Source organism: Haliotis rufescens, unplaced genomic scaffold, assembly GCF_023055435.1.
Source record: "Haliotis rufescens isolate VD_foot unplaced genomic scaffold, xgHalRufe1.0.p SCAF_1, whole genome shotgun sequence".
Classification (NCBI taxonomy): domain Eukaryota; kingdom Metazoa; phylum Mollusca; class Gastropoda; order Lepetellida; family Haliotidae; genus Haliotis; species Haliotis rufescens.
In genome coordinates this window covers 349,945-376,057 of record NW_025963779.1, presented here as the reverse complement: position 1 = coordinate 376,057, position 26,113 = coordinate 349,945, and the positions used below count along the sequence as shown (strand labels likewise).

General features: G+C 44.4%; 1 protein-coding gene across 2 annotated transcripts; it reads right to left on the bottom strand.

Moving 5' to 3' along the window:
- Positions 1 to 2,372: 2,372 nt before the first annotated feature.
- On the bottom strand, positions 2,373 to 15,872 carry LOC124126549 (ras-related protein Rab-20-like). 2 transcript variants are annotated; one of them, XR_007219885.1, is made up of 6 exons: positions 15,718 to 15,872; positions 14,381 to 14,474; positions 13,062 to 13,118; positions 4,701 to 4,813; positions 3,913 to 4,311; positions 2,373 to 3,850 (listed from the first exon to the last, which is right to left on the bottom strand). XR_007219885.1 is itself a non-coding variant. In XM_046490015.2 (5 exons), the coding sequence occupies exons 1-5, from the start codon at positions 15,735 to 15,737 to the stop codon at positions 3,969 to 3,971; spliced, it is 627 nt and encodes a 208-aa protein (XP_046345971.1). In that variant the 5' UTR covers positions 15,738 to 15,872; the 3' UTR covers positions 2,373 to 3,968. The 2 variants fall into 2 exon arrangements, 1 of the variants encoding a protein (XP_046345971.1); XM_046490015.2 differs by having other exon boundaries at positions 2,373 to 4,311.
- Positions 15,873 to 26,113: the final 10,241 nt, after the last annotated feature.

The following is a 26,113-nucleotide window of genomic DNA, read 5'->3' as shown; positions in this document are numbered from 1 at the left end:
AAGTACACACTATGGCTGAGTGACATCACACAAGTACACACTATGGCTGAGTGATGTCATACAAGTACACACTATGGCTGAGTGACATCACACAAGTACACACTACGGCTGAGTGATGTAACACAAGTACACACTATGGCTGAATGACATCACACAAGTACACACTATGGCTGAGTGATGTCACACAAATACACACTATGGCTGGGTGACATCACACAAGTACACACTACGGCTGAGTGATGTCACACAAGTACACACTATGGCTGAATGACATCACACAAGTACACACTACGGCTGAGAGACGTCCCACAAGTACACGCTATGGCTGAGTGACGTCACACAAGTACACACTATGGCTGGGTGACATCACACAAGTACACACTATGGCTGAGTGATGTCACACAAGTACACACTATGGCTGAATGACATCACACAAGTACACACTACGGCTGAGAGACGTCCCACAAGTACACGCTATGGCTGAGTGACGTCACACAAGTACACTCTACGGCTGAGTGACGTCACACAAGTACACACTATGGCTGGGTGATGTCACATAAGTACACACTATGGCTGAGTGACGCCACACAATACACACACTATGGCTGAATGACGTCACCCAAGTACACACTACGGCTGAGCGACGTCACACAAGTACACACTATGGCTGGGTGATGTCACACTAGTACACACTATGGCTGAGTGACATCACACAAGTACACACTACGGCTGAGTGACATCACACAAGTACACGCTATGGCTGGGTGATGTCACACAAGTACACACTATGGCTGAGTGACATCACACAAGTACAAACTATGGCTGGGTGACATCACACAAGTACACTCTACGGCTGAGTGACGTCACACAAGTACACACTATGGCTGAGTGACATCACACAAGTGCACACTATGGCTGAGTGACATCACACAAGTACACACTACAGCTGAGTGACATCACACAAGTACACACTACAGCTGAGTGACATCACACAAGTACACACTACGGCTGAGTGACATCACACAAGTACACACTATGGCTGAATGACATCACACAAGTACACACTATGGCTGAGTGACATCACACAAGTACACACTATGGCTGAATGACATCACACAAGTACACACTACGGCTGAGAGACGTCCCACAAGTACACGCTATGGCTGAGTGACGTCACACAAGTACACTCTACGGCTTAGTGACGTCACACAAGTACACACTATGGCTGGGTGATGTCACACAAGTACACACTATGGCTGAGTGATGTCACACAAGTACACACTATGGCTGAATGACATCACACAAGTACACACTACGGCTGAGTGACATCACACAAGTACACACTACAGCTGAGTGACATCACACAAGTACACACTATGGCTGAATGACATCACACAAGTACACACTACGGCTGAGAGACGTCCCACAAGTACACGCTATGGCTGAGTGACGTCACACAAGTACACTCTACGGCTGAGTGACGTCACACAAGTACACACTATGGCTGGGTGATGTCACACAAGTACACACTATGGCTGAGTGATGTCACACAAGTACACACTATGGCTGAATGACATCACACAAGTACACACTACGGCTGAGAGACGTCCAACAAGTACACGCTATGGCTGAGTGACGTCACACAAGTACACTCTACGGCTGAGTGACGTCACACAAGTACACACTATGGCTGGGTGATGTCACATCAGTACACACTATGGCTGAGTGACGCCACACAATACACACACTATGGCTGAGTGACATCACACAAGTACACACTATGGCTGAGTGACATCACACAAGTGCACACTATGGCTGAGTGACATCACACAAGTACACACTACAGCTGAGTGACATCACACAAGTACACACTACAGCTGAGTGACATCACACAAGTACACACTACGGCTGAGTGACATCACACAAGTACACACTACAGCTGAGTGACATCACACAAGTGCACACTATGGCTGAGTGACATCACACAAGTACACACTACAGCTGAGTGACATCACACAAGTACACACTATGGCTGAGTGACGTCACACAAGTACACACTACAGCTGAGTGACATGACACAAGTACACACTACGGCTGAGTGACCTCACGCAGAAGCACACACTATAGAATGACGTCACACAAGTACACACTATGGCTGAGTGACATCACACAAGTACACACTACAGCTGAGTGACATCACACAAGTACACACTATGGCTGAGTGACATCACACAAGTACACACTACAGCTGAGTGACATCACACAAGTACACACTACGGCTGAGTGACATCACACAAGTACACACTATGGCTGAGTGACATCACACAAGTACACACTATGGCTGAGTGAAGTCACACAAGTACACACTATGGCTGAGTGACATCACACAAGTACACATTATGGCTGAGTGACGTCACACAAGTACACACTACGGCTGAGAGACATCACACAAGTACACACTATGGCTGAGTGACATCACACAAGTACACATTATGGCTGAGTGACGTCACACAAGTACACTCTACGGCTGAGTGACATCACACAAGTACACATTATGGCTGAGTGACATCACACAAGTACACATTATGGCTGAGTGACGTCACACAAGTACACTCTACGGCTGAGTGACATCACACAAGTACACATTATGGCTGAGTGACGTCACACAAGTACACTCTACGGCTGAGTGACATCACACAAGTACACACTATGGCTGAGTGACGTCACACAAGTACACACTATGGCTGAGTGACATCACACAAGTACACACTACGGCTGAGTGACATCACACAAGTACACACTACGGCTGAGTGACATCACACAAGTACACGCTATGGCTGGGTGATGTCACACTAGTACACACTATGGCTGAGTGACATCACACAAGTACACACTACGGCTGAGTGACATCACACAAGTACACGCTATGGCTGGGTGATGTCACACAAGTAGACACTATGGCTGAGTGACATCATACAAGTACAAACTATGGCTGGGTGACATCACACAAGTACACTCTACGGCTGAGTGACGTCACACAAGTACAAACTATGGCTGAGTGACATCACACAAGTGCACACTATGGCTGAGTGACATCACACAAGTACACACTACAGCTGAGTGACATCACACAAGTACACACTACAGCTGAGTGACATCACACAAGTACACACTACGGCTGAGTGACATCACACAAGTACACACTACAGCTGAGTGACATCACACAAGTGCACACTATGGCTGAGTGACATCACACAAGTACACACTACAGCTGAGTGACATCACACAAGTACACACTACGGCTGAGTGACCTCACACAAGTACACACTACAGCTGAGTGACATCACACAGAAGCACACACTATAGAATGACGTCACACAAGTACACACTATGGCTGAGTGACATCACACAAGTACACACTACAGCTGAGTGACATCACACAAGTACACACTATGGCTGAGTGACATCACACAAGTAAACACTACAGCTGAGTGACATCACACAAGTACACACTACGGCTGAGTGACATCACACAAGTACACACTATGGCTGAGTGACATCACACAAGTACACACTATGGCTGAGTGAAGTCACACAAGTACACACTATGGCTGAGTGACATCACACAAGTACACATTATGGCTGAGTGACGTCACACAAGTACACTATGGCTGAGGGACGTCACACAAGTACACACTATGGCTGAGTGACATCACACAAGTACACACTATGGCTGAGTGACATCACACAAGTACACATTATGGCTGAGTGACGTCACACAAGTACACTCTACGGCTGAGTGACATCACACAAGTACACACTACGGCTGAGTGACATCACACAAGTACACATTATGGCTGAGTGACGTCACACAAGTACACTCTACGGCTGAGTGACATCACACAAGTACACATTATGGCTGAGTGACGTCACACAAGTACACACTATGGCTGTTGTTCCACACACCGTTAACAGCAACCGCCCTTCTTTGAGCCGGAGCTGCCAGTCTCATACAGATCCACTGTGTCCTTGACCTGTCGGGTTCTGTCTCCATCACTAATCGGTAGTCGGTACTGAAATATACACTCAAACAGCTCCTTCACATTATGTCCGTTCAAGCTGGAAGTTTCAAAGTAGGGGGCTTTCAGCAGTTTGGATATATCCAGGTGTTCGTTAAGCTCCTTGGCTAACTTCACTCCTTCTTCAATGGTAACCGCACGAGATGTGGGTGTGACCTGGTCTAGCTTGGTTCCCACGACAACCCTGAGGCAGTCTTCATGTGCAGCAGAGAGTAAGGGGTTAAATCTTGCCCTGAAGAATTAAAAAAGGTCATGTGACACCAAAGATTCAAGTAAGTTGTCATGTGACACCAGAGGTTCAAGTAAGTTGTTATGTGACAGAGGTTAAAGTAAGTTGTCATGTGACACCAGAGGTTCAAGTAAGTTGTTATGTGACAGAGGTTAAAGTAAGTTGTCATGTGACAGAGGTTCAAGTAACTTGTCATGTGACAGAGGTTCAAGAAAGTTGTCATGTGACAGAGGTTCAAGTAACTTGTCATGTGACAGAGTTTCAAGTAACTTGTCATGTGACAGAGGTTCAGGTAACCTGTCATGTGACAGAGGTTCAAGTAACCTGTCATGTGACAGAGGTTCAAGTAACTTGTTATGTGACAGAGGTTCAAGTTACTTGTCATGTATTACCAGAGAGATTCAAATGACTTGTCACTGGATATATCGTAGGCCAGGATGGCGACGCCAGCGTTGCGGCAGTAGAAGTTGGAGAGGCCGGTGTAGCGCTCATCGCCTGCCGTGTCCTGGAACAACAAACAAAGCCATTAATGATACCATGGCAACAGTCATTACAAACTTACAACTGTTGATCTTACAAACAAGTTAAGAAAGTGTAAGCCACATATAGAAAAACAACACCCATGCAAGTTACAAGCCAGTGATGAGGTCAGAATGCCAGTAAATGGTGTTATAACTTTTTATTGTTGAATTATTATATTACAGTTGCGCATTTTTTACATAAATGACAATCTGACAAGGACTTGTTGAAATATCATAATTCTTTTCTTATCATAATTCTTTTCTTAAACATAACATTTTCCAGCAAACATTATCATGGATTTTTACAGGATTATTCTTTTGTCATATCCGAGTAAAACACTTTCTTTTCAAATATTAAGTCAGTATAAGATTGAAATGTTTACAACCTGCTTCACAGATTGACCATCTAAGCAGGGATTCCAATTGTGGAAAGTGTTGATTCTTGGTAATTTGAGACAATGTGTCCTTGTTCTTCAATCCAACCATTAATTAGGTGCTGCCTGGGGCACACCAGTAACCTAGGATATTGTGTTCGAACACGCCTCGTCCTGATAATGTTCTAGTCTGTCAGTAGACTCAGTACCATATGCCGGCTCACGGCTTTCACCAAAGTGGTAAACGTCTGAGAGCTGCATCACTTCGGGCTTTCTTCCAAAAATTAAGGCGACATCCCGTGATATAACTGGAATACTGTCCAAAGCAGCATTAAACCCAACTCACTTACTATAACTTACTCCAGATAATACATATCAGTGATTTTGACACCAAAGGCTGCAAACAGGTCAATGACTTGGACCTAAGAAATGTAATAAGTCAATGGCTAAAGTCAATAAGTCTAAAGTTAAATCAGTACTTTTAAAAAATCGGGCATAGCTTCTGCGCACAGTGCAAGTGTTGTGATAGAAAATGTGTGATCATCAGATGTCCGAAAACCTGTGATCCGATGATATTTGTATTGTCATGAATAATAGTAAAGGCATATATGATGCTGAAAGCTCTGCTCGAAAACAGGAGAATATGTGTACTGTACAATATCTCGTTTGACACGAAACTTTATGAGAGCATTTCATTAGTCATTAAAATCCATACCGTAAGTGGGAATAATCCTTACTATTTACTTTCTAATCATGAAATTATGACACATGTGACCCCATGCTTAGCATTTCTATCGGTCAAAAGTCTGACAACTTAAACAAACCATCGGTCAAATAGAAATTTTATCGGTCTATGACCGGTGACCAACGGCCATTTGAAACCCTTGTTATATGTCTTATGCTTCTGGCTTTTGATCTTGTACACACTGACCATTGACTCAAGAGTATTTAAAAAGAATAACAAACGCTGTTTAGAATGGGTTGTAATAAAATGGCTAGTGTTTGTCATAGAATGCTTATGCAGGTTGACTTAACTGGGTTGTATGTTGTGCATGTTGTGCATGTTGTGCATGTTGTGCATGTCAAGTTGATTCGAATCTAAAACCAGGGAATCTCCCTTGGACTCAATCACATGTTGAGTCTGACATATTAAAGTGTCATTGATGTCCTACACCTGTCTTGGTCATTGATGTCCTACACCTGTCTTGGTCATTGATGTCCTACACCTGTCTTGGTCATTGATGTCCTACACCTGTCTTGGTCATTGATGTCTTACATGGTGTCAGAAGTAAACTGGAAATGGAACAATTAAGCCCACCTTCTGGACTGAGTTTGAAGGGCAATTTGGCAGAAAACTGGAGAAGATTTAAGCAGCAATTTAGGATTTATCTGATTGCAAGTGGTACTGCTGAGAAGGATGAGTGCAGGCAAATACTTTGCTTCATGTGCTTGGAACTGATGCTTTGAATATTTACAACACTTTCACAACACAAAATTAGAGCCAATTTATGAGAAATTTGAAGCTTACTGTAACCCAAGAAGAAATGTTGCCTATGAGAGACATTTGTTCAACACCAGAAATCATGGTCCCAATGAATCTATAGACAATTATGTTACTGATCTCAGAAATAAAGCAAAGACAGATCGCATTGTTTGTGGAATTGTCAGTGATCAAGTTAGGGTAAGACTGTTGCGTGACTTGGACTTAACATTAGATGAGGCGATAGACGTCTGTAGGGCCGCAGAAGCAAGTGCATCACAGTTGAAGGAGTTAGCAGGAGAAACAGAAAAACAAATTCATGAAATATCGAAAAGAATCCAAGGAAAAAAGCAGCACCAAAATCCCCATCAAAATAAAGAAAACACAAATTCAAGGACATGTATGAAGAGAGGGAAAGAAACACAAATGTAAAAGACTGTTATTTTTGTGGAAGAAAACACAGAAAAGGAAATTGTATTGCATATGGTGAAACATTTGGAAATTGTGGCAAGAAGAATCACTTGGCACGTGTTTGTTGTTTCAATCAACAGGATACAAGGAAGAAAAAGTTCACATGCTGGAAAATGACATGACAGATTATGAATCTGAAGATTCTGATGGAAGCAAAGAAGAAACTTTCTTCATAGATGCACTGACAAACGGAAAAGACAGAGAAAAAGACTGGAAAATTGATGTTGAAGTTTGTGGAAACCAAGCTTCACTGAAACTGGATACTGGAGCTGAATGTAACGTCATGTCAAAGGAATTTTACAAATCGCCTGGAGGAAGAATGCTTACCAGATCAATGGCAAAGCTAGTGTCATATTCCGGACACAAACTGGAACCGATGGGTAAAGCACATATTGTTGTCGAATACAAGAAGAAGATGTTTCCTGTGGAGTTTGTCGTCGTCGACAGAGACTAACAGCCACTACTAGGACTTTCTTCATTCATGGAAACGAACTTTAACAAGCGGATGTTCACAGTTGAAAAAAAAGAGAAAGCTGATACATCACAGATACTCAGCGAGTTCGAGTCTACATTCAAGGGGCTTGGGAAGATCAAGGGCATCAAACATCACGTCAACGAGGACGAGTCTACATTCAAGGGGCTTGGGAAGATCAAGGGCATCAAACATCACGTCAGCGAGTTCGAGTCTACATTCAAGGGGCTTGGGAAGATCAAGGGCATCAAACATCACGTCAGCGAGTTCGAGTCTACATTCAAGGGGCTTGGGAAGATCAAGGGCATCAAACATCCTGTCAGCGAGTTCGAGTCTACATTCAAGGGGCTTGGGAAGATCAAGGGCATCAAACATCACGTCAACGAGGACGAGTCTACATTCAAGGGGCTTGGGAAGATCAAGGGCATCAAACATCACGTCAACGAGGACGAGTCTACATTCAAGGGGCTTGGGAAGATCAAGGGCATCAAACATCACGTCAGCGAGGACGAGTCTACATTCAAGGGGCTTGGGAAGATCAAGGGCATCAAACATCACGTCAACGAGGACGAGTCTACATTCAAGGGGCTTGGGAAGATCAAGGGCATGAAACATCACGTCAACGAGGACGAGTCTGTAACACCAGTAGTTCAGCCACCACGGAAGATACCATATGCCCTCCAGGATCAGGTGAAGGCTGAATTGAACAGAATGGAGAAAGCTGGCATAATAACAAGGGTAACAAAACCAACAAAGTGGGTCAGCCCAATTGTCGTTGTAGAAAAACCAAACAAGAAAAAAGTAAGGATCTGCCTTGATCTTCACAGCTTGAATCAAGCTATACTTCGTGAACATTTCCCGATGAAGACTGTAGAGGAAGTTGCAGCTAACCTGAAGGGTAGCAATGGTATTCACGAAGCTGGACACAGCATCTGGATTTTACCAGATAGAACTGGATGAAGAAAGTACCTGGCTCACCACCTTTAATACACCTTTCGGCAGGTATAAATTTGAAAGATTACCCTTTGGGATTAGCAGTGCTCGAGAGATTTTTCATAGAACATTGCCACATATGTTTGAGAATATTGATGGATGTGACGGCATAGCTGATGTCCTTTTGATCTGGGGAAAGACAGTGGAAGAACATGACAAAGTAGTGGAAAAAGTGCTGACAAAGTGTTCTGATATGAACTTGAAGCTAAACAAAGAGAAATGCAAGTTCAGGCAGAAGGAAGTAACATACGTTGGACATACATTTGGTGTGGAAGGCCTGAAACCATGTGAAGATAAACTTCGAGCAATCACAGAGATGCCAGCTCCAGAGAATAAACAAGATCTACAAAGATTCATGGGAATGGTCAATTATTTGGGAAAATTCATACCAAACCTCTCATCAATTAACAAGCCTCTTTGACAGCTCTTGGAGAAGAATGTTGCCTGGGAGTGGACAGAAAGACAGCAGAAGTGTTTCGACAACCTGACAACAGTGATCTCAAATTCACCAACATTGAAATACTACAATGTCAGCTCTCCAATCAAGCATTCAGTGGATGCATCATCACATGGAGTTGGAGCATGTATCACTCGAGATGAACAGCCTGTATCATATGCTTCCAGATCACTCAAACCTGCGGAACGGGAGTACTCGCAAATTGAGAAGGAGATGGTAGCTATGGTCCGAAATGAGATTGGAAACAGAAAATGACAGTTCTCTACAAAAACTAAAGGAGTATGTTCTTCATGGATGGCCTGATGCTAACAAGGTGGATTGGGACATTAAGCCATACTGGAATACTCGGGAATTGATTTCATTCCAAGATGGACTCATGTTGAAAGGTGAATGCATCATCGTACCTACAAGTATGCACTGAGTAATGTTGAGAAAAATTCCTGTTTGCGGCGTGCACCTGATGTACTCTGCTGGCCAAGCACATGTGCATAGATTAGAGATTTAGTATCAAGCTGGCGTGGTGGGTGTTGTTGCTAAAGGAATCATCAACAACGAGAGCCGTTGATTCAGCATGACAAACCTGACAGACCGTGGCAAGATGTTGGATCAGATATATTTGAACTGGGAAGAGAACAGTACATCATTGTGGTTGATTATTACTCAAAGTATTTTGAGGTCTCCAAACTACATGACATGAAGGCTGTAACTACAATCAACGTCCTGAAAAAACATTTTGCAAGGCATGGGATTCCAGAATCTGTAATGACAGACAATGGACCACAGTATGCAAATTATGAGTTTCATGATTTCGCAAGAGAATATGGATTTGAACACAAGACGTCGTCTCCTCACTGCCCTCAAAGAAACAGGTTGGCAGAGCAAACCGTACAAACTGTGAAAAGATTGTTCAAGAAAGCAAAGGACGACGGTCAGGATCCACATCTTGCATTGTTGGATCTCTGAAATACCCCTATTGATGGTTCATCAAACTATAACAGTTATTCCAAATAAACCAAGCCTCCTGAAACCAAGATTCAATCACAGCCATGTCGAGAGTCTCCTGAAACCAAGATTCAATCACAGCCATGTCGCAAGTCTCCTGAAACCAGGATTCAATCACAGCCATGTTGAGAGTCTCCTGAAACCAAGATTCAATCACAGCTATGTCGCGAGTCTCCTGAAACCAGGATTCAATCACAGCCATGTCCGGAGTCTCCTGAAACCAAGATTCAATCACAGCCATGTCTGGAGTCTCCTGAAACCAGGATTCAATCACAGCCATGTCCAGAGTCTCCTGAAACCAGGATTCAATCACAGCCATGTCGAGAGTCTCCTGTAACCAGGATTCAATCACAGCCATGTCAGGAGTCTCCTGTAACCAGGATTCAATCACAGCCATGTCAGGAGTCTCCTGTAACCAGGATTCAATCACAGCCATATCAGGAGTCTCCTGAAACCAGGATTCAATCACAGCCATATCTGGAGTCTCCTGTAACCAAGATTCAATCACAGCCATGTCAGGAGTCTCCTGAAACCAGGATTCAATCACAGCCATATCAGGAGTCTCCTGAAACCAGGATTCAATCACAGCCATGTCAGGAGTCTCCTGTAACCAGGATTCGATCACAGCCATGTCAGGAGTCTCCTGTAACCAGGATTCAATCACAGCCATATCAGGAGTCTCCTGTAACCAAGATTCAATCACAGCCATGTCAGGAGTCTCCTGAAACCAGGATTCAATCACAGCCATGTCAGGAGTCTCCTGAAACCAGGATTCAATCACAGCCATGTCTGGAGTCTCCTGTAACCAGGATTCAATCACAGCCATGTCGAGAGTCTCCTGTAACCAGGATTCAATCACAGCCATGTCGCGAGTCTCCTGAAACCAGGATTCAATCACAGCCATGTCGAGAGTCTCCTGTAACCAGGATTCAATCACAGCCATATCAGGAGTCTCCTGTAACCAGGATTCGATCACAGCCATGTCGGGAGTCTCCTGTAACCAGGATTCGATCACAGCCATGTCAGGAGTCTCCTGTAACCAGGATTCGATCACAGCCATGTCGGGAGTCTCCTGTAACCAGGATTCGATCACAGCCATGTCGAGAGTCTCCTGTAACCAGGATTCGATCACAGCCATGTCTGGAGTCTCCTGAAACCAGGATTCGATCACAGCCATGTCGGGAGTCTCCTGTAACCAAGATTCAATCACAGCCATGTCGGGAGTCTCCTGTAACCAGGATTCAATCACAGCCATATCAGGAGTCTCCTGTAACCAGGATTCGATCACAGCCATGTCAGGAGTCTCCTGAAACCAGGATTCAATCACAGCCATGTCGAGAGTCTCCTGAAACCAGGATTCGATCACAGCCATGTCGAGAGTCTCCTGTAACCAAGATTCGATCACAGCCATGTCGGGAGTCTCCTGAAACCAGGATTCAATCACAGCCATATCAGGAGTCTCCTGTAACCAGGATTCGATCACAGCCATGTCGAGAGTCTCCTGTAACCAGGATTCGATCACAGCCATGTCTGGAGTCTCCTGAAACCAGGATTCGATCACAGCCATGTCGGGAGTCTCCTGAAACCAGGATTCAATCACAGCCATGTCGAGAGTCTCCTGTAACCAGGATTCGATCACAGCCATGTCTGGAGTCTCCTGAAACCAGGATTCGATCACAGCCATGTCGGGAGTCTCCTGAAACCAGGATTCGATCACAGCCATGTCAGGAGTCTCCTGAAACCAAGATTCAATCACAGCCATGTCGAGAGTGGCTGAGAGATCTCCTGAAAACAAATAAAACTAACCCCCTGAAATTGTGTTTTGACAACAATGAAAGAAGCCATACTCCCATGGAATCCCCCTATAACATCCAACAACACAACACTGTTCCAACGGCCAGTGAAGTCACCACTGTCATCAACTACACCGTCATCGTCAGAGTCAACGTCATGGTCGTGTCAGCAGTCGTGTGATAAAGCCACCAGCCAGATACTCAGATTGACTTTAAAGTGTTTTAAAGTTCAAGTTTAAATAATGATCAGTGATTATAGTCCAGTATTGTGATAGACAATTGATAACGTGTTTGCAGTAAACACTTAATACCAGAGAAGAGACTTTAATTTGAAGTAAAATAGAGATAAGTGATAGAGATTTTATCATGGACTCTAAAGCTTGCATGCAGTTACATTTATAACATGGATTGGCTTAGCTTCATTAATCCTCGTTGTATACGTGTCTGTTTGTTTGTGGTTTGTTGAATGCAGAACTCAGCAATATTCCAGCTACTGTAAATCTGGAAATTAATGCGTCTCCAAATTTATACGACTGCTGACCCCTAGCCAAAAATGTGACTCAATATCAATGTGACTCCACCCACCCCATCCCCAGTGGAAGGATACATATCCTTACCTTAATCCAATCAAACAGCAAATAGCAGCGCTTATTAGCACTGAGTAAAGCACTTACGTAAAAACAATAAACAGTGTTTTCCTAAACACAACACACAGTTTATATGTTTACTCTGCTGACTGGCATTGAGGAAGTTCAAAGGCAATAAAATATATGAACCAACAACAGTTCACTGATTGGTATGCTGAGAAGGTGTCAACGAGCTTGACACGAATGGGTAGAACTATTGACCCCAGCAGTGATAACTCACCCCATGCCCATTGTGTAATTGCTATTCTTTGAATGACATTGTTATATACTTGTTACAACTACTGCTTTGTGTTAATAATAAAATTGGTATTCCCGCAATCCAATGTGTGCAGTGAGGCCGTCTTATTGTTGATAGTCATTTGGAGACATAAATGTGAAGTTAATTAATGCGAGCAAAGACCATTCACATTTTTCGCATTTAATTCACACTCGCGTTAATTTCAAGATTTACAGTATGTGATGACAACATGTCAATAACTGAGCCTGGACCAGACAATCTAGTGATTGACATCATGAGCATTGTTGGTGTGTCCATGTACGTACCCACACAGCAACATTGTAGGGGCCCCACTGTTTCAGGAAGAAGGCAGCTCCGATTGTCTGTCAACAACATGTTTAAAATCAGGCTATTTAGGGGGCTAAGTTGGATCTGGGCAAAGAATTCTTTAAACATTATTAGCTATGTGAGATGGGGGTATTGGGGATCAGAAGGTCTGAAACTTGTCATTCTGAAAGAAACCAATTTGTGCAGGTCAAGAACACAAAACTGTTAACAGCATCTCAATGATAAGTATCACCACAACCTGACATCAACTTGACATGCCTGCCGGAAGTGCCACTGCTTTATTAATCATTGTATGTAGGAATCTCTCAAACAATACTGTTGTACACACATATAATAACACACAATCTCATTAAAATCAGATCTTAGTTCTCACTACTGCTAAACAAAGATCTGAGGAATCCCATAACTTGTCATGTCAGACCAAGTTTGCGCAAACTTTGACGGACAAATGGAACGACTGACAAGAAGCCGACAATCAGAAGGCAGCTTTCTCACTTTACGGCACTAATTTCTAGCTACATGACGGTCTGTAAATAATCGAGTCTGGACAAGAATAATCCAGTGATTGACACTGTAAACATCGATCCAGCTTTCTCGTGCTTTACGGCACTAATTTCAAATTGGCGACTACGCTTCGAAACATATTTGACAAATTCTCAATTAAAATTTGAAAACTGAACAAAAGAACATTTTGGAACTGCTAATAGATGGTCTAGATTGTATGGATTCAGTCGTTAAGCCTGTAACTATCGTTCAGAATGCCCTTTGTTAAAGTTTTCGAGGTTGCATGATTAGAAAACACATTCAAACTGTCACTTTCATGATCTGGTAAGCGACGCTCTGATTGGTTGGATGAAAGGTCGTTCTGACGTGACCCATAATGGGATGTCCTCAGATCTTTGTTTAGAGGTAGCGAGAATTAAGATCTGATTTTAATGAGATTGAATAACTCACAACACATAACACGCAACACATTGTACACACTACAAGTAACTACACATTCCACACTGCACACAACACATCACACAAGACTTCTACAATATCTGTGAAGGCCATGTCTGGTGTCCCAAGGCCGTAGTTAACCTTTTTTGACAGGGGGGGACAAATATTTGTACAAGTATCACTTGTCCCCAACTTGTATTTTCATGATTCAAATAAAACTGTTTTCTATAAAAAAAAAACATGCTGGGTACGGCACTGGCCCTGCCGTGATCTTGCTGGAAGATAGCTTAAAATGGCATAAAACCATACTCACTCACTCACTCATCAGTAAGAAAACATTTCATGATATATATACCGGTTCCTGGGTTTTGAATTTTCCCTCAATGTATCGACAGATGAGTGAAGTTTTCCCCACAGCAAAGTCGCCCATGATGATGACCTTCAGGTCACTGAAAGGTCAGAAGGGAAAAATTGGATTAAAGGTGAAGGTCACTCCTTGATAAGGCAGTCTTCACAAAGTCCACAAGCCAGTGGACGTGACCAAACAGTCACATCAGACTCAGGGCTTTTCAAAATCCACTTGCCCAAAGACAATGAACAAAAAAATAAACACTTGCACTGGTTGAATTCTTAGTTGCCCGAAACTTTTAATTAAACAAAGTAAACAACATTTTTGACATTCTTTCATGGCTGCTTAAGGGGTGAACTCTTTCATATCGGTACCCGGTAGGATGTGATGATCATGTGACTGCAAACCTTCCCACATTCCAGCATTTAATGTTGAGTGCCTCAACAGTTTACAGAATACCCCTGTGTTTTGTTGTATTTATATAATCTTAAAATTATAAGGGGTGGGTGGGGGTGGGGTGGATAAGAGAAGTTAAATCGTCTGTTCATATAACAAATTTTCATGAAGAAAATAATTTTAACCGGACATGAAATATTTCAAACCAGGTATTTTAAGTTAGGTGACTGAATGTTATGCAATAATAACATATATCGTGTGATGTCACGGTGTGTTTAAAGGAAAATAATGGGTACCAAAATGATGGTTGACGAACTAGGTGGGTAGGGTACCCAAGAAGGGGCAGGTAATCAGGTAGTAAATTTGGACTTTTTCCAGCCTTAATGTGGACTCTCTAACCAGCTGTTAATAGCTGATCACAACTAGCACTACAAGCTCAACCACTTCATAGGATACTAGTCTTGACACTGTTTGTTTGTCTGTTGTTTAACGCGACACTCAGCAATATTCTAGCTACATGACGGTCTGTAAATAATCGAGTCTGGACAAGAATAATCCAGTGATGGATCTTGTAAGCATCGATCCACGCAATTGAGATACGATGACATGCATCAACCAAGTCGGCGAGTCTGACCACCCTATCATCATGAGTCGCTTCTTACGCCAAGCATCGTTTGGAGAAGACCAGTTCTTGTCCAGATCTTAACGGGTAGTCTAGCCAGTGACATGTTGTTTGACCCTCTTACAGCTGAGCACTACTAGCTCAGTGACTCAAGGTTTGTTTGGTCACTGGCATGATGTTCCACACGCACCTTGTGTAAAAGCCATGTGTGTCTGAATCATCGGCCTCAATATAGAACGCAGATTGAAGCAAATCTACCCAAATTTAATCTATCTAACGGTCGACGTTTGGAAGGAAAAGATTACCACAGAGAATTTCAACTTACGCTTTTTTCTTGTTGGCCATCTCTTACAGGTGTCTGGTGACAACTGTCATATCGTGAACACGGTAAACAATGCGATGTCAACAAACAGGATGACTGCCACCCTCCGGAAACGACCCGAGACTGTACAGGAAGTGCCCTCAAGGGAGAATTCCATGTGTTGGGGAGACATCATTGTAGCACCGAATTCAGTAAATCGGCAGACTGGACTGTAGGACTATGATTATAATATATTATAGCTAAACGACATTCATACGTCATTCTACCAACACTAGCAATATTGATCATGCTTGCATTACACATTGGATAACTTATTATTTGTATTTGTTTTGGCATAATTATTGCAACTGATGTTAATTAATGTTTACAAGAAAAACTCGATTAGCAGCGAAGTTGCACAATAACAAAGGTGAAAAAAGGTGAACCTAAGAATTCAACCTTCCAATGTCATTACCACAATATATATAATTAATACCTTCGGCATAAATCTTAATAAGTTCGAATTATCACCGAATTATGTCTACTGTAGTAGTTTGCTGATATACAAACTGGTTTCCTGGGTATGCTGCGTGGCGCTACACTCAGCGCAGCAGACCCAGGGAACCAGGCTGGCTGATACAGTGGGTGAATTGGGTTTAACGCCGCTTTTAACATAATTCCAGTTATATCACGGCGTTAATGGGAGGAAAGCCCGAAGTGATGCAGGTCTCGGACGCTACCACTTCGGTGAAACCCACGAGCACGGGTATGGTAAACCTAGAAACATAATCGGGGCGAACCGGGATTCGAACCCACAATCATAGTTTTCTGGCGCAAGCTCCTCACAGTGATAGCCTGTTAGCGGAGCTCTCTATATACTACTATGAGCTTGTTTCTGGCCTGCCCAAGGGACGCAACTCTGCGCAGCGAATTGCGGCGCCTCAGACGACTGGGCCACCCGTGCCCCGCTGGCTGATACAGGGCTTGCAGCGTTAGAAAATGGCACTTGTCCTGTAGTCCTTGCCAAACTGCACAATAGTTTAGGTATCATAAGGACTAGTAGAAAGTTGCCATTTTTAAAGGTTTCGCTAGATGTTATCAATAATGACTATAGTTGACTAAAACTGTTAGTTTCTATCGCTGGTTTGATTATATACTCAATACCAAAGGGCGCACCAAGGTGAATAAATCACAAATTATGTACTTTACAGGATTCTAAAGTGTTCTTTTTTTTATAAATATAAAAATAAAACTGTGCACTAATAACTCCAAAATGCGAATCAGAATCAACGTGAACTTAAAGTTATAGATGCATTATCATACTTATATTGTAGGTAAATTAGAGAAGCTGCAAGCAGAAAGATGTTGTGGTAATGACAAGATGGTTCAGGTAATGTCTCTAGTCACGTGACCCTATTCAAATTATTCCTCCCCTTTGACTGTAGGCCCGAAAAGTTAGGCTGTTGCGGTAATGGCATGTTGTATAGGGACTAGAACAATATCTAATGGATATATCGAAAAAATGTAACAATGTTACTATTGTTTTGCGAAGCTTTCTGAAAAAGATCTTCTTGTCCTCAAAAATAAACCCATTACTGGAGATATTAGATTTTTATAAGAAAAATCAGAGTTAAAATTTCAAACTGCACTCAATGCCATGCAAATAATGACACCCTCTGTCATCTTTCCGCGGTCATCACTCGTCCAATATAAGTAAAGATTGGATTTATGGATGAACAACTTCTTAATTACAATTAAGAGCGACGTTTCGTTGTAGGTTCTAACACCGTTATCAAGCAGGTGATATACAGAATGAGGTTGACACGAATATATACAGGTAGGAGGCAATGTTTATACAGTAGAGCAGACATCAGATGTAGTTGTACTGGATTGGAGAGGCCTGTTATGTACACAAAGGGTACACTTTTGTTTACATAACAGGCTTATCCTCTACGTTTCGGGTGAACGGGTGGCCCAGTTGTCTAAGGCGCCGTCTCTGTGCAGAGTTGCGTCCCTTGGACACGCCAAAAAGTCATGATTGTGGGTTCGAATCTCGGTTCGCCCCGATTAAGTTTCTAGTATATTTCATAGAGCAGGACTACCGAAAACGTCACCCTCGATTATACAGCGTACTATATCTCCATTCCTTTATGATATGATATGCTGGATACTCGAGGATGGAAAAAAATACCCTGGTTTATCCAAACAATATTTTGGAAAACTCAAGTGTCTGCATAAGCAGTATGGTTTTACGCCGCTTTAAGCAATATCCCAGCAATATCAGGATGGGGGGCACCAGAAATGGCCGTTTGTGAGATGGCAGGAGTCATGCCGTGAGTGAGATGGCAGGAGTCATGCCGTGAGTGAGATGGCAGGAGTTATGCCGTTTGTGAGATGGCAGGAGTCATTCCGTTTGTGAGATGGCAGGAGTCATGCCGTGAGTGAGATGGCAGGAATTATGCCGTGAGTGAGATGGCACGAGTTATGCCGTGAGTGAGATGGCAAGAGTTATGCCGTTTGTGAGATGGCAGGAGTCATACCGTGAGTGAGATGGCAGGAGTTATGCCGTGAGTTAGATGGCAGGAGTTATGCCGTGAGTGAGATGGCAGGAGTTATGCCGTTTGTGAGATGGCAGGAGTCATTCCTTTTGTAGATGGCAGGAGTCATGCCCTATGTGAGATGGCAGGAGTCATTCCGTTTGTGAGATGGCAGGAGTCATTCAATTTGTGAGATGGCAGGAGTCATGCCGTGAGTGAGATGGCAGGAGTCATGCCGTTTGTGAGATAACAGGAGTCATTCCGTTTCTGAGATGGCAGGAGTCATTCCGTTTGTGAGATGGCAGGAGTCATTCAATTTGTGAGATGGCAGGAGTCATGCCGTGAGTGAGATGGCAGGAGTTATGCCGTTTGTGAGATAACAGGAGTCATTCCGTTTGTGAGATGGCAGGAGTCATTCCGTTTGTGAGATGGCAGGAGTCATGCCGTGAGTGAGATGGCAGGAGTCATGCCGTGACTGAGATGGCAGTTAGGAGTCATGCCGTGAGTGAGATGGCAGGAGTCATTCCGTTTGTGAGATGGCAGGAGTCATGCCGTGAGTTAGATGGCAGGAGTCAGGCCGTTTGTGAGATGGCAGGAGTTATGCTGTATGTGAGATGGTAGGAGTCATGCCGTGAGTGAGATGGCAGGAGTCATGCCGTTTGTGAGATGGCAGGAGTCATGCCGTGAGTGAGATGGCAGGATTGAGTCATGCTGTGAGTGAGATGAGAGGAGTCATGCCGTGAGTGAGATGACAGGAGTCATGCCGTTTGTGAGATGGCAGGAGTCATACTGTGAGTGAGATGGCAGGAGTCATTCCGTTTGTGAGATGGCAGGAGTCATTCCATTTGTGAGATGGCAGGAGTCATGCCGTGAGTGAGATGGCAGGAGTCATTCCGTTTGTGAGATGGCAGGAGTCATTCCATTTGTGAGATGGCAGGAGTCATTCCATTTGTGAGATGGCAGGAGTCATACCGTGAGTGAGATGGCAGGAGTCATTCCGTTTGTGTGATGGCAGGAGTCATTCCATTTGTGAGATGGCAGGAGTCATTCTATTTGTGAGATGGCAGGAGTCATTCCATTTGTGAGATGGCAGGAGTCATGCCGTGAGTGAGATGGCAGGAGTCATTCCGTTTGTGTGATGGCAGGAGTCATGCCGTTTGTGTGATGGCAGGAGTCATGCCGTGAGTGAGATGGCAGGAGTTATGCCGTGAGTGAGATGGCAGGAGTCATGCCGTGAGTGAGATGGCAGGAGTTATGCCGTGAGTGAGATGACAGGCGTCATGCCGTATGTGAGATGGCAGGAGTCATTCCGTTTGTGAGATGGCAGGAGTCATTCCATTTGTGAGATGGCAGGACTCATGCCGTGAGTGAGATGGCAGGAGTCATTCCGTTTGTGAGATGGCAGGAGTCATGCCGTGAGTGAGATGGCAGGATCGAATCATGCTGTGAGTGAGATGAGAGGAGTCATGCCGTGAGTGAGATGACAGGAGTCATGCCGTTTGTGAGATGGCAGGAGTCATGCTGTGAGTGAGATGGCAGGAGTCATTCCGTTTGTGAGATGGCAGGAGTCATTCCATTTGTGAGATGGCAGGAGTCATGCCGTGAGTGAGATGGCAGGAGTCATTCCGTTTGTGAAATGGCAGGAGTCATGCCGTGAGTGAGATGGCAGGATCGAGTCATGCCGTTTGTGAGATGGCAGCTAGGAGTCATGCCGTGAGTGAGATGGCAGGAGTTATGCCGTGAGTGAGATGGCAGGAGTCATGCCGTGAGTGAGATGGCAGGATCGAGTCATGCCGTTTGTGAGATGGCAGGAGTCATTCCGTGAGTGAGGCAGGAGTCATGCTGTGAGTGAGATGGCAGGAGTCATGCCGTGAGTTAGATGGCAGGAGTCATGCCGTTTGTGAGATGGCAGGAGTCATGCCGTTTGTGTGAAGGCAGGAGTCATGCCGTGAGTGAGATGGCAGGAGTCATGCCGTTTGTGTGATGGCAGGAGTCATGCCGTGAGTGAGATGGCAGGAGTTATGCCGTGAGTGAGATGGCAGGAGTCATGCCGTGAGTGAGATGGCAGGAGTTATGCCGTGAGTGAGATGACAGGCGTCATGCCGTATGTGAGATGGCAGGAGTCATTCCGTTTGTGAGATGGCAGGAGTCATTCCATTTGTGAGATGGCAGGACTCATGCCGTGAGTGAGATGGCAGGAGTCATTCCGTTTGTGAGATGGCAGGAGTCATGCCGTGAGTGAGATGGCAGGATCGAATCATGCTGTGAGTGAGATGAGAGGAGTCATGCCGTGAGTGAGATGACAGGAGTCATGCCGTTTGTGAGATGGCAGGAGTCATGCTGTGAGTGAGATGGCAGGAGTCATTCCGTTTGTGAGATGGCAGGAGTCATTCCATTTGTGAGATGGCAGGAGTCATGCCGTGAGTGAGATGGCAGGAGTCATTCCGTTTGTGAAATGGCAGGAGTCATGCCGTGAGTGAGATGGCAGGATCGAGTCATGCCGTTTGTGAGATGGCAGCTAGGAGTCATGCCGTGAGTGAGATGGCAGGAGTTATGCCGTGAGTGAGATGGCAGGAGTCATGCCGTGAGTGAGATGGCAGGATCGAGTCATGCCGTTTGTGAGATGGCAGGAGTCATTCCGTGAGTGAGGCAGGAGTCATGCTGTGAGTGAGATGGCAGGAGTCATGCCGTGAGTTAGATGGCAGGAGTCATGCCGTTTGTGAGATGGCAGGAGTCATGCCGTTTGTGTGAAGGCAGGAGTCATGCCGTGAGTGAGATGGCAGGAGTTATGCCGTGAGTGAGATGGCAGGAGTCATGCCGTGAGTGAGATGGCAGGAGTTATGCCGTGAGTGAGATGACAGGCGTCATGCCGTATGTGAGATGGCAGGAGTCATTCCGTTTGTGAGATGGCAGGAGTCATTCCATTTGTGAGATGGCAGGACTCATGCCGTGAGTGAGATGGCAGGAGTCATTCCGTTTGTGAGATGGCAGGAGTCATGCCGTGAGTGAGATGGCAGGATCGAGTCATGCTGTGAGTGAGATGAGAGGAGTCATGCCGTGAGTGAGATGACAGGAGTCATGCCGTATGTGAGATGGCAGGAGTCATTCCGTTTGTGAGATGGCAGGAGTCATTCCATTTGTGAGATGGCAGGAGTCATGCCGTGAGTGAGATGGCAGGAGTCATTCCGTTTGTGAAATGGCAGGAGTCATGCCGTGAGTTAGATGGCAGGAGTCATGCCGTTTGTGAGATGGCAGGAGTCATGCCGTTTGTGTGATGGCAGGAGTCATGCCGTGAGTGAGATGGCAGGAGTTATGCCGTGAGTGAGATGGCAGGAGTCATGCCGTGAGTGAGATGGCAGGAGTTATGCCGTGAGTGAGATGACAGGCGTCATGCCGTATGTGAGATGGCAGGAGTCATTCCGTGAGTGAGATGACAGGAGTTATGCTGTATGTGAGATGGTAGGAGTCATGCCGTGAGTGAGATGGCAGGATCGAGTCATGCCGTTTGTGAGATGGCAGGAGTCATGCCGTGAGTGAGATGGCAGGAGTCATTCCGTTTGTGAAATGGCAGGAGTCATGCCGTGAGTTAGATGGCAGGAGTCATGCCGTTTGTGAGATGGCAGGAGTCATGCCGTTTGTGTGATGGCAGGAGTCATGCCGTGAGTGAGATGGCAGGATCGAGTCATGCCGTGAGTGTGATGGCAGGAGTCATACCGTGAGTGAGGCAGGAGTCATGCCGTGAGTGAGATGGCAGGAGTTATGCCGTGAGTGAGATGGCAGGAGTCATGCCGTGAGTGAGATGGCAGGATCGAGTCATGCCGTTTGTGAGATGGCAGCTAGGAGTCATGCCGTGAGTGAGATGACAGGAGTTATGCTGTATGTGAGATGGTAGGAGTCATGCCGTGAGTGAGATGGCAGGATCGAGTCATGCCGTTTGTGAGATGGCAGGAGTCATTCCGTGAGTGAGGCAGGAGTCATGCCGTGAGTGAGATGGCAGGAGTCATTCCGTGAGTGAGATGACAGGAGTCATGCCGTGAGTGTGATGGCAGGAGTCATACCGTGAGTGAGGCAGGAGTCATGCCGTGAGTGAGATGGCAGGAGTCATGCCGTGAGTGAGATGGCAGGAGTCATGCCGTGAGTGAGATGGCAGGAGTCATGCCGTGAGTGAGATGGCAGGAGTCATATGCCGTTTGTGAGATGGCAGAAGTCATGCCGTGAGTGAGATGACAGGAGTCATGCCGTGAGTGTGATGGCAGGAGTCATACCGTGAGTGAGGCAGGAGTCATGCCGTGAGTGAGATGGCAGGAGTCATGCCGTGAGTGAGATGGCAGGAGTCATGCCGTGAGTGAGATGGCAGGAGTCATATGCCGTTTGTGAGATGGCAGAAGTCATGCCGTGAGTGAGATGGCAGGAGTTATGCCGTTTATGAGATGGCAGAAGTCATGCCGTGAGTGGGATGGACATAAATGATTCTACCATGACATTGATGAATGCTTGATTCTGCTTGGTTAAAAAGAGGTTTCCTTTTTGCTACGGAAACCCCTTTCAATTATCTTAGGCCTTTTCACAAAAAACGTGCGCACGAATACATAGAAAGCCTACATATCGATTCATAAAAAATGGCTGCCGATCGACCACCCCCATATAAGCTGTAATACGAATCTTTATTTCCCCAATACACCTGCTGTCTATAATACCAGCCAGGGGCCCGTTTCACAAAGGGATCGTAGCGCTAAAACAGTCGTAAGTCTATGTTAAAAGTATAGGCGTTACAGTATATTGTCGTAGTGATCGATGTTCGTTGCCATCTCCGTAAACCACCATCGTTAGATTTGGCCGGAGGGGATTTGAAAGTCCATCAGAAAACACTCCTATTCGAAGGTCCACGAAAACAATGTCCCAACTGAAGTGACAGCTTATCAAACATGACGAAATTCATTTCAGAACACGCACAATTAAGAAAATCATACACGATCAACTATTTCTGGGCCACAAATGCCTAAGTTCTGTCACTATCTGGCTTTGGATCCGTGAAATCTTGAAATTGACAGGTCACACCATGCAGATTCCCCGTTCTGTCATACACAGTCACATTGGTAATCATATGGATGTACCAGCAGGCTCAATCAATCCCAGATAATCTACATGTTAATGTTGAACCACATCATAGATCAGGGTTGTCATCTTGCTTCATTCTATAACTCGTTACATAGAATGTAAACACAAGATTGTCTGCCATTGACAGCTGGGAGGTGTGAGTAACCGTGATGTAGGTCAAGTTCTGCCACATCCAAGTTCGGAGTGGAGATGCATTTATTTTGATTTTATTATTGTTTACTGGGGGTAATTGCTAACTAACTAATAACACTTACACATGTTAAATGTATAATAGAATGTTAATACATAAAGTTTGTTGTAGAAATATATTCGTTTAGCATTTTAAAACCTCTTTCTATAACCTGTCACCCCTCCAATAGAAATGATGGCATGTTCGATTTCCAAGAAATGACCTCTCTCGCAAAATTCCGAGAAATGACAGCCAGTCCACAGTGTACAACAGTGTACAACAGTTTGGTAGAAATTAAAACATCTCTCTTTGGACAAAGTTTGGAGTGTTATTTGTCAATTATTTGTGTTTTGAATACTTATTATGAACTACTCACGACTAAAGTGTTTTTAATCTTGAACTTTAGTAATAATTGTTACATATATAACTACCTGTGACCACTTTTCGGAATGTTCTATGATTGCGGACCTATGCACCTGTGTTGTTACGCGTTGCAAGAGAGCGCCGTTTTCAAAGCGTTGTTGCCGTCATGGTAGAATGGAGATAAACCTACCGTGTTTACCGAGCGTTTTAGCGCGAGGTTCCAAATTGTAATAAAGAGTTATCTACTCTACGGTGAGACTACATCAAATTTCAAAACACAGTAGGTTTACCTCCTAAATGTAACTTTAAAAAAACGAATATCAAAGGTAATGTTCACACAACAACGTACTGTTCCCCCCCCCCCCCCCCCCCCCCCCCCACACACACTCCACTCACCTCACCACCACAACACACACACGTTTTTGTTAGTATTACGCCTGAGCGGAAATGCTCCCTAACCGCATAACATGGCACCGACACTAACAAGATCCGGGATAGAATAGGTCGTCACCAACCCATGCTTGCCGTAAAAGGTGACTATGCTTGTTTTTAAGAGGCGTCTAACAGGATCGGGTGGTCAGGCTCGCTGACTTGGTTGATGCAGGTCATCGTATTCCAATTGCGTGGAGTGATGCTCATAATGTCAATCACTGGTTCAGACTCTATTTTTTACAGACCGCCGACATATAGCTAGATCATTGCTGAATACGTCGTTAAATAACAAACGAACAAAACGCAATAACACTAAAATGAAACTTTTGCATTATTTACCCTCCTCCCCAAAACAACTACGATTTGTTAACTTGGCTAAAGTGAGATTCATAACGGATGTGCGATAATCGCTGCATGATCTGCCTTGCAAGGATTCAAAATTGTCTTCAATGACTGCAAAAGGGATATTTACAAAGTTGTCCCAACTGTAAACACATGTTACTGGTTGTATCGATGTTTCAACTTGAACCATGAAAGCTGTCACAGGGATGTAGGTGTGAAAGTAGCCACGCCATTGAGAACCAGTGATAACGATACAACAGCATCTGCGAAGCGAGACGTGAGATGAACACGTGTTGGGCTGAACCTGATCTGAGTTTACCAGATGTATCCCGGGACGACACCCAGACAAACACCTTCACGCACGCGCGCACGCAGCAATAAAGTCCAGCTACATGACGGCGGTCTGTAAATAATCGGGTCTGGATCAGACAATCCTTTGATCCACGCAATTGGGATCGATGACATGCATCAACAAAGTCAGCGAGTCTGACCACCCGATCCCGTTAGTGGCCTCTTACGACAAGTGTAGTCCCCTTTACGGCAAGCATGGGTTGCAAACGACCTGTTCTACCCTGGATCTTCACGGGTCCATTCACACAGATATGTTTGTGAGAAGAAAGGGGTTACTGTATCGGATCACGCACACTGTTATTATTTTTATGTCACTGCCCTCAGTATGCGTACATCTTGGTTAGTCGACTATTTATTACACCAACAACAACAGCAACACATTATCATGTTCCCATGAAAAGATGCAAAGTCCTTATAACGAAGGTCAGCTGTGGTCACTAAAATGTCGCATCCGTCTACGTCGAAACAAATGAATCTCTGTTTCATGTATATTCCACTACTTGATAGCTGCCTTGGGCTGGACAGACAGTGCAATCTTTATTCTCTTTAAGTTTCAATACTCGAAATGTGTCTACTGTTTGGAAGGCGCTACTGTGAATATGTATAGTGTCGACCGAGACGTCCTTAAACACATTGCATATAAATTATCTGACCTCAGATGTCTGTACAGACATTGAATATGAAGTATCTGACCTCAGATGTGTGTACAGACATTGTATATGAAGTATCTGACCTCAGATGTCTGTACAGACATTGAATATGAAGTATCTGACCTCAGATGTCTGTACAGACATTGAATATGAAGTATCTGACCTCAGATGTGTGTACAGACATTGAATATGAAGTATCTGACCTCAGATGTCTGTACAGACATTGAATATGAAGTATCTGACCTCAGATGTCTGTACAGACATTGAATATGAAGTATCTGACCTCAGATGTGTGTACAGACATTGAATATGAAGTATCTGACCTCAGATGTTTGTACAGACATTGAATATAAATTATCTGACCTCAGATGTGTGTACAGTCATTGAATATAAATTACACACACACACACACACACACACACACACACACACACACACACACACACACACACACACAC

Bases quoted from the DNA above. Each gene is read 5' to 3' on its own strand.
- LOC124126549 (XM_046490015.2), bottom strand. From the start codon at position 15,737: ATGGCCAACAAGAAAAAAGC. The intron at 14,475-15,717 runs GTAAGTTGAAAT...CTGACCTTTCAG, and splicing joins ATGGCCAACAAGAAAAAAGC to TGACCTGAAGGTCATCATCA. The intron at 4,312-4,700 runs GTAATACATGAC...TTAATTCTTCAG, and splicing joins AAGTCATTTGAATCTCTCTG to GGCAAGATTTAACCCCTTAC.